Source organism: Chiloscyllium punctatum, chromosome 1 (assembly GCF_047496795.1).
Source record: "Chiloscyllium punctatum isolate Juve2018m chromosome 1, sChiPun1.3, whole genome shotgun sequence".
Lineage (NCBI taxonomy): Eukaryota > Metazoa > Chordata > Chondrichthyes > Orectolobiformes > Hemiscylliidae > Chiloscyllium > Chiloscyllium punctatum.
This window is the reverse complement of record NC_092739.1, coordinates 92,824,445-92,839,528: the sequence shown is the minus strand read 5'-3', so window position 1 is coordinate 92,839,528 and position 15,084 is coordinate 92,824,445. Positions and strand designations below refer to the sequence as shown.

The 15,084-nt window shown below is 38.9% G+C and overlaps 1 protein-coding gene across 1 annotated transcript in view; it reads left to right on the top strand.

The window, feature by feature from the left end:
- LOC140477344 (zinc finger SWIM domain-containing protein 6) overlaps positions 1–15,084 on the top strand; it is a 189,713-nt gene that overhangs the window by 99,174 nt on the left and 75,455 nt on the right. Inside the window, exons 2-3 of the mRNA XM_072571040.1 lie at positions 12,632–12,988; positions 14,311–14,459. Coding sequence (XP_072427141.1) covers positions 12,632–12,988; positions 14,311–14,459 — 506 coding nt within the window. The remainder of the gene's footprint in view (positions 1–12,631; positions 12,989–14,310; positions 14,460–15,084) is intronic.

Here is a 15,084-nt window from a genome sequence, read left to right as displayed (position 1 = left end):
TCCATTCCTTTCTTCTTTAAGAATGTCTATCCCACCCATGGATACATGTCATGCTTCAGCCTCAACAGCCCTCTGCAGTAAAGAATCCCATGATTCACTACTCTGAAGAAGAAATTCCTCCTCTTCACTGTTCTAAACATAAACTAGCCCCTTATTCTCTCTGATCCTCGACTCTCCGACCAAGAGGGAAATAACCTTACTATAAGGATCTTTTTTATATTTCAATGCCTCTCATCCTTCTAAATTTCAATGAGTGCAATTGGGACAAAATTCCTCAACACTTGAGGTAGGCTTCTGAGAAACTTACTTCAGCACTTGCCTCACTCCGTGGAGTCTGCAGATCCAACTCTGTTCCATTCATCCCTCTTCTTGGATTGAAAGTAGCCCATGAAGGGACCATTTCTACATAGATGTTCTGTTGGGTCAGATAATTTCCCTACTTTCTTACCATGTCAAATCCAAGTAGGGAAGTAAATGTAACCATGGGGGTCTTGCTCAAGTGGACAGTTTAGGAGATGACCAATTTTTCACGCAGAGAGTGGCAAGCCTATTGAATCCTTCGCCACACAGAACTGTTGAGCATCGAGTTCTTGGGGCTAAAAGGATCACTGGGTATTGGGCGAAAGCAGGAATGTGTACTGAGTCAAATGATCAACAATATCTTATAGATTAGCAGAGCTGCCTTCAAGAGCTAAATGGTGTACACCTTCTATTTTACTTGTTTCTGTGTAGCACCTCCCATCTTGATCGTGAAACTCCAGTCACAGGTATCCAGCTGAGGATGAATGAATAATTTTGAGGGAGACTTTTTAAATTGCATACATGGAGATGGGATCTTTTGCAATTGAGGGCACTTTTCCTCTCATTTAGGACACCAAAACGCTTTGATATCAGGTGTCTATTCATGTACATCAGTTTTCCTAGGTAATGTGAACCTGCTTTGACATCAAATTGGAAAAAGGTATTGTCATGACATCATGTCAACATTTGTCATCAAGAGTTCCAACCACTGTTGCTCAAAACAACAAGATGCGTATGAAACAATATTTCTGAAGAAGTATCATCCAACCATTGGGGACAGGTCACGAAGACTAAATCTTCTCAACAATGTTGATGTAGATGTAATACCATTTTATGGGTTGGCATTCCTACCACATAGGAAACTAGTAAAATCTTAAAATTAAAAGCAAACTTAAAATCAGTCCATGACATGCACTCATCCTGAAAATATAGCTTCTCAGAATTTACTCTCCTGATATATGCAACATTTCCATCACTTACCATGCTGTTCTGCTTGTGCAGAGAGATCAAATTGTCTGGTTATATATTAGTGCAATTCCAAGCTATTTTTGGTAAATTATTTTAAACATTGTGACAGTGAGGTAGAGGGTGTTTTTTTGATCCATTCTGTTCTCCCAGCTGATATCCTATTGCCATTCCTTTTTAAGTTTACACCTCTTATCCTTAGTTACTGCTGATGCACACTGCATTTTACTTTCACCAGCTTCCAACAGTTTTAAAGAAAGTAGTAGTTGGATTCCTTTTGGTAGTCCAAATGGTTCCATGGCTGGGAAGTAACAATTGAAATTCTTGGAGTTTGTGACTTTTTAGAATTGTTAAGTGTCATGCGGGTTGAAATTCTGTGGTGGATGGAAATTTTAGGGAGAAATCACTGATGCAGCAGAGTACTATCCTCTTGGAAGGTACTGAGTTTTGTTTGTTCCATTAAACAAGTGGACATTGATCTCAAATCATCTGAGAGAAATGTGAATTTTCAGTATGTGTGGACAAAATATTTATTAAAGATTAAGATTTTGGATACTAATTTGAGCTACAGTCTGTAATATGATCTTTTGTTAGTTTTATTATAAAGAGGTTATTCTGACTGTACAGCTGATGCTTATTAATCTGAGTCGAAGTGCTACATTTGCCAGGATGTCTACATGTAATAGTGCACATTGGGTGAGGATGGTGCCAGGCCTGAATCGTGTGATCTTTAGTTGGATAGTTTGCTCAGGCTTTCCTTTAGAGCAAAGAAAATTGAAGACAATGTAAAAACATGTAGCATATATGTTATATAAATGTCTTTTTTTGAAATCAGTGCAGTGGCATCAGTGATTTTAGTGTGAAAGGTTTTATTTATTTTGTTCGAAGTGGCAGAAGATGTAAATATCGTGCATCTGTCTAACATTGGTTTCTACACAAACCCACACTTTCAAAACCAGTAACAAAGTTGATGGCTATCATAATCGTAGTGAAATAAGTTTCAGTCCATTTCCTTCAAATGTGGTTTGTCTGTTTTTGATATGAAACAAGAACAATTCAGCTTTTTGTACTTGGGTTCTCTCAGCCTTTTTTTTTAACGTGTGTGTGCTTTCCCACCCTACATCAGTTGCCAATGTGCACTCTTACACAACAAACTGTCCACTGGTTAGAGTCCTATCTGGCACATTAGGAGATGGCTGTGGTTACAATACAGTACAATACATCACAGGAAGGCAGCTCAGCACCATCTACTCAAGGACAATAATTGTTGGCCAACCAACAAAACCTACATCTCCAAAAAGAAAAAAACACTTGCAAGAAAATTGTATATACAATAAAGCAAACCACCATTGTCACCTGTACAATACTGTAGACTGTTACACTGTGAATGCCAGTTACTAGTAGTACTCTGTTCTTTCAACCATGTTAAAAGATACAGCCTATTCTGGCAGAAGTTGAAATGTTTTTCTGTATAATCCCAGGTCCTGTTATGAAATGCACTTCTTTCAGTACACTGAACACACTTTGAACTCCTGAGAATTCCCATTTATCACCTAACATAGATTCTCCTCTTCAGTGGTTTGCTAACAACAATCTGCTTCCTCCACCCCCATTCATTCTCTCTCCCATCTCTCTTTTTCTCACCCCTCTCTTTCTGTCTCTCCCAACGCTCAACCCAATGTCATTAGCATATACAACCCTTTCCTAGCTGCTTCTGATTCTGAAATAGGGTCACTGAACTTGAAATGTTGACTTTTCTCCTCAGCAGATATGGCAGCATCTGTGGAATTTCTCCAAGTTGAAAGTCTCTCAACACCAGTTGTAATCCAACAGGTTTAATTTATTTGGAAGCACTAGCTTTTCAGAGTGCTACTCCTTCAGGTGCCAGTCCAATACTGGCATGTCCAGCAAGTTGTTTGTTTCTTTTAGATCTCCAGCATTTGCAGTTTTTGTTTTATGTTCTATGTTCTCATGAACGTCGCTTCATTCTGATCCCATTCCTAAAGGCATAACATGTTTTAAACTGAGTTAATCAGACCAGGATGACCTATGCTGTTGAGGATCTTATTTGGCTGACTTGGGGAGAGGGGGAAGGTTACAATTGCCTACAATCAGCACTCTGAGCCATCATAGGAAGGGCAAAATCCTCAAAGGTTTACATGTCTGATCATAATCCAGTGAGCGTAGCTGGAATGTTTGCATGTGCGAACACCACTTAACTGTGATGATCTGTGGTTGAGAGGCTGCCTGACTTGTTGCACCCATGGTTATCAGATTTGTCTTCAAGCACGTAGTGAAGTTCTGTTTATTAACTTCAACCACCCTTTGAAATTGTTTATGTAGGTTCCTAACACGCTGGAACCCTGAGTTATTAACATATAAAATTTGTCTCATGGTGATGGACTCTGACTCTGACATAAGGAGTTCTAATTTGTTCTGCATGTGGATGTTCGTCCCAAACTACTCCTTACTTTTGTAATTTACGATTTTGAACGTTAGCTGATTGGAAAAGTGTTCTCATAAATATTCATGCGTTGTACAGAACAGCATGGTGGATTTTACATGTGGTAGGATCCTGAGTTTAATGCTGCCAGCTGGTTCCTTTTGCTCATTGTGTGGTTCCAGATCTTTATAAACGTTAATAGGTTTCCTATCACAAAGTGGTTTCTTACTGGTATGTCCCAGATCTGTTGGCACAGGGTGGGGGGAGCAGGAGAGGAAACGTGTTAATAATGGAAAGAAAGCTTGGCCACTTTTTTTGCATATTTTGCTGGCTTCTCATCAGTGGCTTTGGTGCAACGTGTGGTAGGGCACTTCCATGGTTGATGTGCCATTTTATTACAGCTTGATTCGAGACAAAATTATTTCAGTCTAGCAGAGTGTGGACCCCCACTGCATTCTTTTCATAATTATCCATTTAATTGTATGTTTACACGCTTGGGCTACAAGCAAAACAAGTAAATACATAAAATCTGGGTTTTACTTCACCAAGGGGTTATTCTGTTTCTGGATGATTTAAAAAAAAAAAAAAAAAATCCTGCTTTTCAGATTTTAAAAGGTGACTTCTATAAACCTGCTTTTGATGTTCTTCCAATAGCATGTTTGGCAAGGAGAATCTACAATGGAACAGAGGCAGACTTAAAATTTATCTTTTAGAAATTTAGGAGAGTTTTGGATTCAGCACTGACTCTGCTTTTGTGGCAAAATTTCTGCACCATTATTCAAGTTTTTTTATTTTTTTTGCTTTGTATCTTCAGTTATTAGAAGTCCTGGAAATGGAAATATTACCTGCAGACTTGCTGTAAATAGCTGTAGGAAGTAAGAGGAAAGGGAGCAGTCATCAGGAACATTTTAACATGAGAGCTGCATGGATGCCCTTGCCTGATTGAAGGTGACTTCATCAGAGATATGACACTAATAAATTTTCTTTGAGAGGAAGGGAGTGAACTAAGTCCATCAGAGAACTGATATTGATGTTGCACTGATGATGACGATGAAATGCCCACTAGAGACTTCATTTTCTTGGTATTTCAGTCTAACCTGGGAGAAGGGTTTTGTAGACCGCTTTGATTAGGTTTCAAAAGTAGAGGTAGAAATTACCCAGATTTGTTTCATTGCTGTTTGTAAGCAGTTCCAACTCTGAGAGGGCATTTTCCATAGCAACGGCATCTACACAATGCCTTAGTATCAGGTGCAATGATGTAACTAACAAATATTGAACACTGCTTGTTTTTTGTGATGCTGTAATGCAGTACAACTATGTACAAAACATAATTCAATCCAGTTTTAGACTCCAGTCCAAAATCTACAACAATCTGCACCTGAAATGTGATTTAAATGTTTTAATACGTATAGTTTTATTTACTGTAAAGAATGAACTTTGCACGTTACCTTGAATAGTAGTGTGCAACATAGTTTTCACAGCACATTGAGAAATCTATGGTTTTTAATCAAGTTCAAGATTTAGGCTCAAGAAATAAACTCTTGCCTCTGAATTTTGAGACGGTACCAGATTGAGTGATGTTGCCTTTTTCCACCCCTCTGTGGTATTTGAGTGGTTACCTCCTTTTAAAAGTTTGCCATGGGAAATTGTTCTGATTTTTATTGTTACTTTCCTCAATGGGCACCTCAAATAATGTGTGAACAACGTTTTCAGTACTTTGTGCTTCCTGTATACCGTTGCTTCTCAGTGGTCCTCATTTTATCTCAACATGTTTGTGTTTTTGTGTTTATGGCCCCAGGAATGAAAAGCTGAACATATGAGGAATGTTTGAGGACTCTGGGCCTCGACTCGATGGAGTTTAGAAGGATGGGGGGTATCTAATTGAAACATACAGAATACTGAATGGCCTGGACAGAGTGGATGTTGGGGAGATGTTTCCATTGATAGGAGAGACTAGGACTCGAGGGCACAACCTTAAAGTAAAGAGAAGACCTTTCAGAATAGAGATAAGGAGAAACTACTTCAGTCAGAGTGGTGAATATATGGAATTCATTGCCACAGAAGGCTGTGGAGGCCAAGTCATTGAATATATTTGAGAGAGAGAGAGAGAGAGAGAGAGAGAGAGGTTCTTGAGTACCAAGGCGATAACGGTGACAGGGAGAAAATGGGAAAATAGAGTTGAGAAACTTATCAGCCATAATTGAAAGGTGGAGCAGACTCAATGGGCTGAATGGTCTAACTTCTGCTTCTATGTCTTATGGTCTTAGAATGTCTTGATGTGTGTGGTGACTTTTTATTCTGATTTCTTGCTGAGAAAGCTGAAGAAATAAGCATTGCAAATATCTAGACAACATTTATATTCCTCAGGGGCTGCCTTGTAATAACTGGTAGCACCTGACTTATTTAGCGGTGAGGTGCAGCTGTAAATGCTGAGAGTGAAGTAACATCACAGTATAAAGTGGGATTCATTATTTTGTTCTTCATTTGTACAAACTGGGATTCTATAGAGTTGACCAGGAGCAAATCTGGACTCAAGTTTTTGTTTTCATAAATGCTTGGCCACAGTCTTGCAATTTTAAATCTGAAAAGATACATATGCTGTCTTCCTCTTAGCAATGTACCTTAACCTCGAAAGCAGCCATCATGGAACGAGATTGAATTTAGCTTTTTTCTGCTGCTAATCTTGATGGTATCTATTTTCTCTAAAAGCCTTCCTCTTTCCTGAAATACTGAAAGTTGTGCTGAGATGAGGTTCCATGCGCTATGGTCTCAGTCATAAAGTCAGAGGTTGACAGCACAGAAAACAGTCCTTCAGCCCATTGAGTCTGCAGCAGTCAAAAACTATCATCGAACTATTCTGACCATGTTTTCAGACACTTGATGCATAGCTTTTGTATGCCTTGTCTCCCACACTCTGGATGAATAATTTTTTCTCCTCTAAACCTCCTGCCCCGATCTTAAATTTGTGTCCCAAAGTCATTGATCCCTCCACAAGGAAAGGTTTCTTCCTGTCCACTCTATCGATGAGTTTGTACTGCCAAAAAAATTCCACTACTGACACTAGTCCCACTTTGATACACTTGGCTCATAACCTTGAATGTTACTGCGTTTCATAGAACATTACAGTGCATTACAGGCCCTTTGGCCCTCTGTTGCGCCGACTTGTCATACCAATCTGAAGCCCATCTAATCTCCACTATTCCATGTACGTCCATATGCTCGTCCAGTGACTATTTAAATGTACTTAAATCAACTTAAAGTTTCATGTTCAAAGTACATATTAAAGGCTCCCTGTTTCAACTACCTTCCCACTTTGGAGTTATGTTAAATTGTTTAATGATTTTCTGTGCCTGGTATCTGCTGTGTGCAGGTAAACCAGAGTATGAAAAAGGGAAACTAAATTGTAGACAAGTAGCTGTATGCACGATAAAGCATTGATAAAACTCCTGCATGTGAGCACAACTTGATATGTCACCTCTGTGTATCTCAGTAGAATATAACAGAAATCTTGCCTTCTGGACTCCTTGCGTTTTAAAGTTTTAAAAAAAAAGTGCTAACCGAGGGATGGATTTTTAATAAAATCCCATGGAATATTAATTTCACTGGCATTTGTTTCTCAAAGCTGCTGTTGGAAGAAGTTCCAGGACTTTGACCTGGTGACATATGGTAAAGAATTAGGAGCAAGGCCATTCGACCCCTCAAGCCTGCTCCACAGCTCTAGCTTAGTGGCTCATCTACTCCAGTCCTCAAAACCTCTTTCGTGCCAGTTTCACATGGAACATAACATTACATTACAGCACAGTGCCGGCTCTTCAGCCCTCTATGTTGCACTGACCTGTGAAACCAATCTTAACCCCATTTAACCTACACTATTCCATTATCACCCATATGTCTACCCAATGACCATTTAAATGCCCTTAAAGTTGGTGAGTCTACTACTGTTGCAGGCAAGACGTTCCACGCCCTTAATACTCTGAGTAAAGAACCTGTTTCTGACATCTGTCCTGTCTCTATCACGCCTCAATTTAAAGCTGTCACCTCGTGCTAGGCATCACTATCTGAGGAAAAAGACTGTGTCCACCCTATCCAATCCTCTGATCATCTTGTAAGTCTCGAAGTTACTGCTCAACCTATTCTCTAACTAAAACAGCCTCCAATTCCTCAGCCTTTCCTCATAAGATCTTCCCTCCATACCAGGTAACATCCCGGTAAATCTCCTCTGCACAATTTCCAATACTTCCACATCCTTCCTATTATGCAGCAACCAGAACTATACACAATATTCCAAGTGCGGCCACACCAGAGTTATGTATAACTGCAACACCCACCTCATGGCTCCAAAACTAAATCCCTCTATCAATAAAAGCTAACATACTATACACCTTAACGACCCTATCAACCTGAGTGGCACCTTTCAGGGAACTGTGTACATGGACACAGATCTCTCTCTGCTCATCCACACTACCAAGAATCCTGCCATTAGTTCAGTATTCTGTATTCCTGTTACTCCTCTCAAAGTGAATCGCCCCACACTTTTCCACATTTTAAACTCCATTTGCCACATCACAGCCAGCTCTGCAGCTTATCTATGACCCTCTCTGAGCTGCAACATCATTCAGCACTATCAACAACTCCACCGACTTTAATGTCATCTAAAGATTTGCTATCCTACTTTATATACCCTCATCCAGGTCATTTATACAAATGATAAACAGCAGTGGCCCAAAACAGATCCTTGTGGTATATTATTAGTAACTGAACTCCAGGATGAATTTTCCATCAACCACCACCCTCTGTCTCCTTACAACTAGCAAATTTCTGATCCAAACTGCTAAATCACCCTCAATCACATGCCTTCGTATTTTCTGCAATAGCCTACCATATGGAACCTGACCAAATGCTTTACTGAAATCCATAAACACCAAGTCAACAGTTTTACCCTCGTCCACCCATGTGGTCACTTTCTCAAAGAACTCTTCACAAAACAGTGTTGACTATCCTGAATTAAATTATTCCTTTCTAAATGACTATCAATTCTTTTTCTAATCTTTTCCAACATTTTACCCACAACTGAAGTAAGGCTCCACTGGTCTATAAATACCAGAGTTGTCTGTACGCCCCTCCTTGAACAAGGAGACAACATTTGCTATCCTCTAGTCTTGTACTATTCCTGTGGAAAAAGACGGCATAAAGATCAAAGCCAAAGGCTCCCTAGCTTCCCAGAGAGTCCTGGATAAATCTCATCCAGCCCAGGGGATTTATCTTTTTTCATACTTTCCAGAATTGCTAACACCACTTTATGAATGCCAATCCTATCTAGTTTAATAGCCTGTACCTCAATGCTCCTTGACAACATTGTCTTTTTTCTGTGTGAAGACTGACAAAAAATATGCATTTAGCGCCTCTCCTATCTCCCCTGACTCCATACACAATTTCCCACTACTGTCCTTGACTGGCCCTAATCTTACTCTAGTCATTCTTTTATCCTTTATATACCTGTAGAAAGCTTTAGGGTTTTCCTTGATCCTGTCTGCCAAAGACTTTTCATATCCCCTCCTGGATCTTCTTGGCTATCTTCTTGGTCCTTCCTGGCTAACTTGTAACTCTCAAGCACCCTAACTGAGCCTTCATGTCTCATCTTTGCATAAGCCACTTCCTTTCTTTTGACGAGATTCAACTTCTTTAGTAAACCACGGTTCCCTCACTCGCCACTTATCAAGGACACTCAGTAGCTGTTCCTTGCAAAAGCTCCACATTTTAATCATGCCCATCCCCTGCAGTTTCCTTTCCTATCCTATTAATCCTAAATCCTGCCTAGTTGCATCCTAATTGCCTTGCCTTCCCTCCCCTCCCCCAGGATATTGGTAACTCTCTGGTTCAGGTGTAGACAATCCCATTTGTAGAGGTCCCACCTACTCCAAAATGAGCCCCAGATTCTCAACACCTCAATATTTCAAAAATCTATCGAACTCAGCTACAAATTCTTTGTGATCGTACTTCTCTATCTCTGAGGTAGACAATTCTAGGCATTCATTATCCTCTAAGGAGAAGACTTTTTTTGGATCTCTGTTTAAAATGAGTGTCCCCTTATAACTCTGTAACCTATATTGAAATTTTCCCCAATGAGTGAGAGCATATGACAAGTAGCAGCAGGAGTGGACCATTTGGCCCCTTGTCCTGCAGCACGATTCAGTAGGGTTATGACTGATCCGACACGCTTAAAATCAGTTATAAAGCATGGATACAGGCCCTTCGGCCCAACTCTTCCATGTCGACCAGGTTTCCTAAACTGAAGTAGTTCAATTTGCCTGCATTTGGCCCGCATTGCTCTAAACCTTTCCTATCCATGTACCTGTCCAAAAGTTTTTAAGTGTTTACGTGCCTCTGCCACTTCCTCTGGCAGCTGGTTCCATATGTGCACCATCCTCTCTCAAATGTTGCCCCTCCTGTTCCTTTTAAATCTTTCCCCTGTTACCTTACACCTCTGGCCTCTAGTTTGGATTTCCCTGGAGAAAAAGACCGTGGCAATTCACCTTATCTATGACCGTCGACCTTTATAAACCTCTAAGGTCACCCCTCAGCCTCCAACTGTCTCAGTAAAAAAAAAAGAAAATCCCAACCTATTCAGCATCTCTCTTTTTTTTTGTAAAAGCTAACCTTCTAGTCTCTCTCATATCCTTGTAAATTTTTTGTATTTTCTTTCCCAGTTTAATAACATCCTTCCTGTTGCAGGATGACTAGAATTGTCCACAGTAGTCCAAATGTGGCCTTATGCATGTCTTGTACAGTGGTAACATGTCCAAACTCCTATACTTTGCAATTTTAAGCAACTACATACCTGTGCACTGAGGTCTATCTGTTCATCAATACTTCCTGGGGCCCTAGCATTAACTCTGCAAGTCCAGCCCTGGTTTCACTTACCAAAATACATAATCTGAATTAAACTCAATGTGCCATTTCTCAGCCCACTGGCCCAATTGATAAAGATTTTGTTGTACTCTTAGATAACCACCTTTGCTGTTCACTACGCCATCAATTTTAGAGTCCTCTGCAAGCTTACTATCAATTATGATAATGCTGTGAAAAGGGTGGTCATTTGATTTTCCCTTGTTGGAGATTGTCAATGTATAATATTCATTTGGCAGAAATGCTATTTGTCAATTAATACTTGCCAGGATGATGTTCATGTCTTGATGCATGTGGGAGTGGACTGCTCCAATATAGAAGGACTTTGTATTAGTATCTGCTGAGTTGATTAGCTAAGGAATATTATTGGTTCTTCTGCTATTATGTTTGTATTTAACTTAATAGAAGCTTGGAATTGAATAAAGGATCTCTATGAATGTATCCTTTTAAATTTAGTATCTTGTTGAGCTAATAAGCCTGTGCAATTCTTGCTTTTTTAAGGTTGAGTTGAATTGTGCTGTGGACATGCAGCTGAGTGAAATTGCCAAATGTAGTAACTAACTGAGGAAAATGTTGATCCCTTTATCCTCAATTTTATCTTAGTTCAATTTGCCAACCTGCCCTGATATCTAACGTCTTGATGTAGTTCCATCTTGCATTGGATTCTTGGAAGTGTTCTAAAATTGTGCGATTTTGTTTTTTCTTCTTCCAACTCCTTGCAAACATTGTAAATTGATGGCATTGTTGTCCCTTGTGGCCGGGGTCATAATAAATAATAGATCCATGTTCTGGGGCATTAGGCAGAACCGCAACACCTTGGAGCCACCTCACAAATGACTAAATGGAAATTCTAATTCTCTCTTTATATCTGCTTTTAATATTCCATTGAGATTCCTAGAATTGAAAGATTCTTAGACTAATGAAGCTTTTAATGAGGTTTTAAAATTGTTTGCCTTGAAGTTCGTTTCTTTTTGCCATTTTTCTCAAGATGCATTTTACTACAGGTTCAGTAGTTGCACGTTAAACCACGATAGCTCTTTGCAAAGCCTTTGGTACCAAACGTCAGCTTTAATTTCCTTGTATTCCAGTATAGTTAAGATCAATATTGGTTTACTATTTTGACTTTGGGTGTAATGCAGCTTTTAGTTTACTGTTTTTTGTTTTTGGTAATGTAACCTTGATGGATGGAAAACCACTCTAAATTTTACTTGTGCTTGCATGAAATGTCTGTATTTTGTCTTCAGAGTTCCAATTACCATGACAAATGATCAAAAAATGCTGAAAAATTATGTCTAAATGCAGTGGTTTGCCAACTTATTTCACATACACTTTTCAAAATAGTCCTTTGAGATTTATCACTCCTCTCCACATCGTTTTTAGGGGAAAAAAATGAACTTAAGCGTTAAACCTGGCTAAGCTTGTTTCTGTACAGAAACATTTTCGATTGTTTTTTGGCTTAATTCCCACATTAGATTACTTCCAGTAAATCCTGTTTGTTCCAGAACAATGTAATACGCAGGAACTCAGCTTGCAGTAAATCTCACCTGTGAGTAAGCAGCACAGCTATTATGGCGCGATCACTGGAAACTGCAAAAACTTCCACTCCTTCGACAAGTTGCAGCAACTCTATCCTGCCTAGCCTCCACTATGCTAGATTGAAGCAAAAGGGTGGGGAGGGGGCATAGCTATGGCTTGGGACTGGTTTAACTTGCTTGGCAAATAATTTGTTTGATGAAAGGTGAAAAATGCAACATTTTATATTTCTTGAGTGCTGAAGTTATTTAGAAGTTTTCCTCCCTCAATAGTATTTCATAAAATATGGTTAAAATCATCACCTCTTTCTCTGCTGTAAAGCAAAGCAGTTTTTTTTTCATTCTCTTTAATGATCTATGCTTTAATTGTTGATGCATTTTGTATTATGAAAACAAATTTGCATTTCTGTGTGTTTGTAATTGCCAGTGTATGGCAGGATGAGTGTTTTATTGCATTGATAAATGCTTTCCTCTTTTTTTTCAGGATTCCACTTAAGTGGCACAGTAACTGAACCTGCCACACAGTCGGAACCGGAAACTGTTTGCAATGTTGCTATCAGCTTTGATCGTTGCAAAATTACCTCAGTGACCTGTGGCTGCGGAAACAAAGACATCTTTTATTGCGCGCATGTTGTAGCACTCTCGCTTTACCGGATTCGCAAACCCGATCAGGTCAAGTTGCATCTTCCCATTTCAGAGACACTTTTTCAGATGAACAGAGACCAATTGCAGAAATTTGTTCAGTATTTGATCACAGTACATCACACAGAAGTTCTGCCTACTGCCCAAAAACTAGCCGATGAAATTCTCTCTCTCAACTCCGAAATCAACCAAGTACACGGTAGGTTCAGCATGAAGACCTGGCATTAAACTTACTCTTTATTCACTGAATCTGAACTTTTATAATGTATTATTATAACATTTTAAGCACACGATTGTAGACTGCGGTTCAGTATTCATTTATTTATTAAAACTGAAATAAATATATTGAGCATGCTGATCTAAACCAGTAGAGAGTGATTGTGTTTTTCATGATGATCTTCCATTCTGCAAAACATGAAATGTGTACTACTGACAAATAAATCTATAGGAAATGTCTGTGGTCTGAATTTAGTGACCTTTTTGCTGACATTTTTTGATTTCATGAAATTCCTGGGTGAACATTTAGTGTCTTTTGTTTCGACATTGTGACACATTAGTTGGTATGGCCAGAAGATTTATATACTTGAAAATATTCTATTTTTTAACTTGCTAATTGTTTCCTCCTCGCGTATTCTGTTATTTCTTTGGTCATTCAGGCATCATTCATGCATTCCAAAGAATCATCATACTGGACTCCAAACAAAAAATCAGTTGCTTTCTTTCTATAGCTGCTGAGTTTCTCCAAAACTTCAAATTTAAAAGTTACTTCTGTTTTTTTTCTCTTGAATAATTTTTTTTTCTATTTGTGTATTTTGATTCTGAAGTTAATTTATCTCCAATCCTTCCGTTTCCTACTGTTTGGTTCTTCTTTTGGTTCCTGTCATGATATGAATTAACAATATGACATTGAGAAAAGCACCAAAGCAATTTGCTAAGAATCCCTGGTGTCAGGCTCCTTTCTTCTGATTTGCTATTGCTCAGCAGAAAAGACCAAGGCTTGGATGAATCTTTCAATGTTTTGCAGTTGACTCCATGGCATTTTTCCAAGGATGTTGTCAGTTGCATGCAGCATTCTTGCCATTTTTGGCAATTTGTTTTGTTTGCTTTTCAGGAATGTGAAATTTGTTTTTCAGAGATGAAGACACAATAAACTCCTATTCCCCAGTTGCTCCCTTCTTCTCTTTTTCCATTGCTTTGCCTTTCCGACAGAAAGATTGGATTATTTTACATCCGCGTGATGAAACTTGGCCCTGTTTCCCTCCCAAATAGGATTTGTGTGCCCCATTTGCAAAACGTCTAACCAACTTGCTGCATTCTTGCACGAAGGGCAGGCATAGAGAAATCAGTCTCCAAGCCCTGTGACTAAGTAGTCCACCTGATGTTAATGCTAGAATTACTAGTTGATATTACCTTTTTACCCACCACACACTCCCCTGAAAGCCATCTATTTCTTTCACTCTGTTAATATTAGAACTGAATTTAATTTGATACAGATTTAAAAGTTTTCTTCTTTGGATGAAGGTGCCCCTGACCCAACAGCAGGAGCCAGCATTGATGATGAAAACTGTTGGCACTTGGATGAGGAACAGGTTCAGGAACAGGTTAAACTCTTCCTTTCCCAGGGTGGTTACCATGGATCTGGAAAACAGCTGAACTTGTTGTTTGCAAAGGTATGGATTTTTAACTTGTCATTCACCCTGTAGATGTGTATGTATGACCAGATCAATACCAAAACTGACAGCTCACAAGAAGTTAATCAAACTGTCGACATGATGAGGTGAAGGAGTAAAATAATCTGAGCCGAAAATATTAACGTGATCAACTGTACCAGACACATTGATAATTTGTTATTCTCATTTGACTTGTTTCTCTTAACGTCTTTTGTAAGGTTTATTTTAAAGGTGTCTTGGAACTCGGTTATTGAGTTTTAACAAAACGGATTTGGCTTGTTGAAATGCTCAGAGGCAAATCCTTTGCACGTGAATCTATAAAATGCTGTAGACTATGTAAAAACAACTCTTAAAGTCATTGCAGACTGTTTAATAAAATAACTCCTATTGTTTGTTTTAATGGATTGTATCTCTTGGTCTGTGAAAAATGCTATCTTATATCAGTGTCAATTTCTCTGCAAGCAATAGAAGCAAATAGCTTATCATGGAGTTTCATAAGTCCATATTTTTAATGCAGCGACACTGTAGTGCAGGAATTTGAACAGGACAGTATAACCAGCTTAAACTGAATCAGGTATTTCCATGCACATTGTATTTAAAATTCATCACCCCAAATGACAAAGTC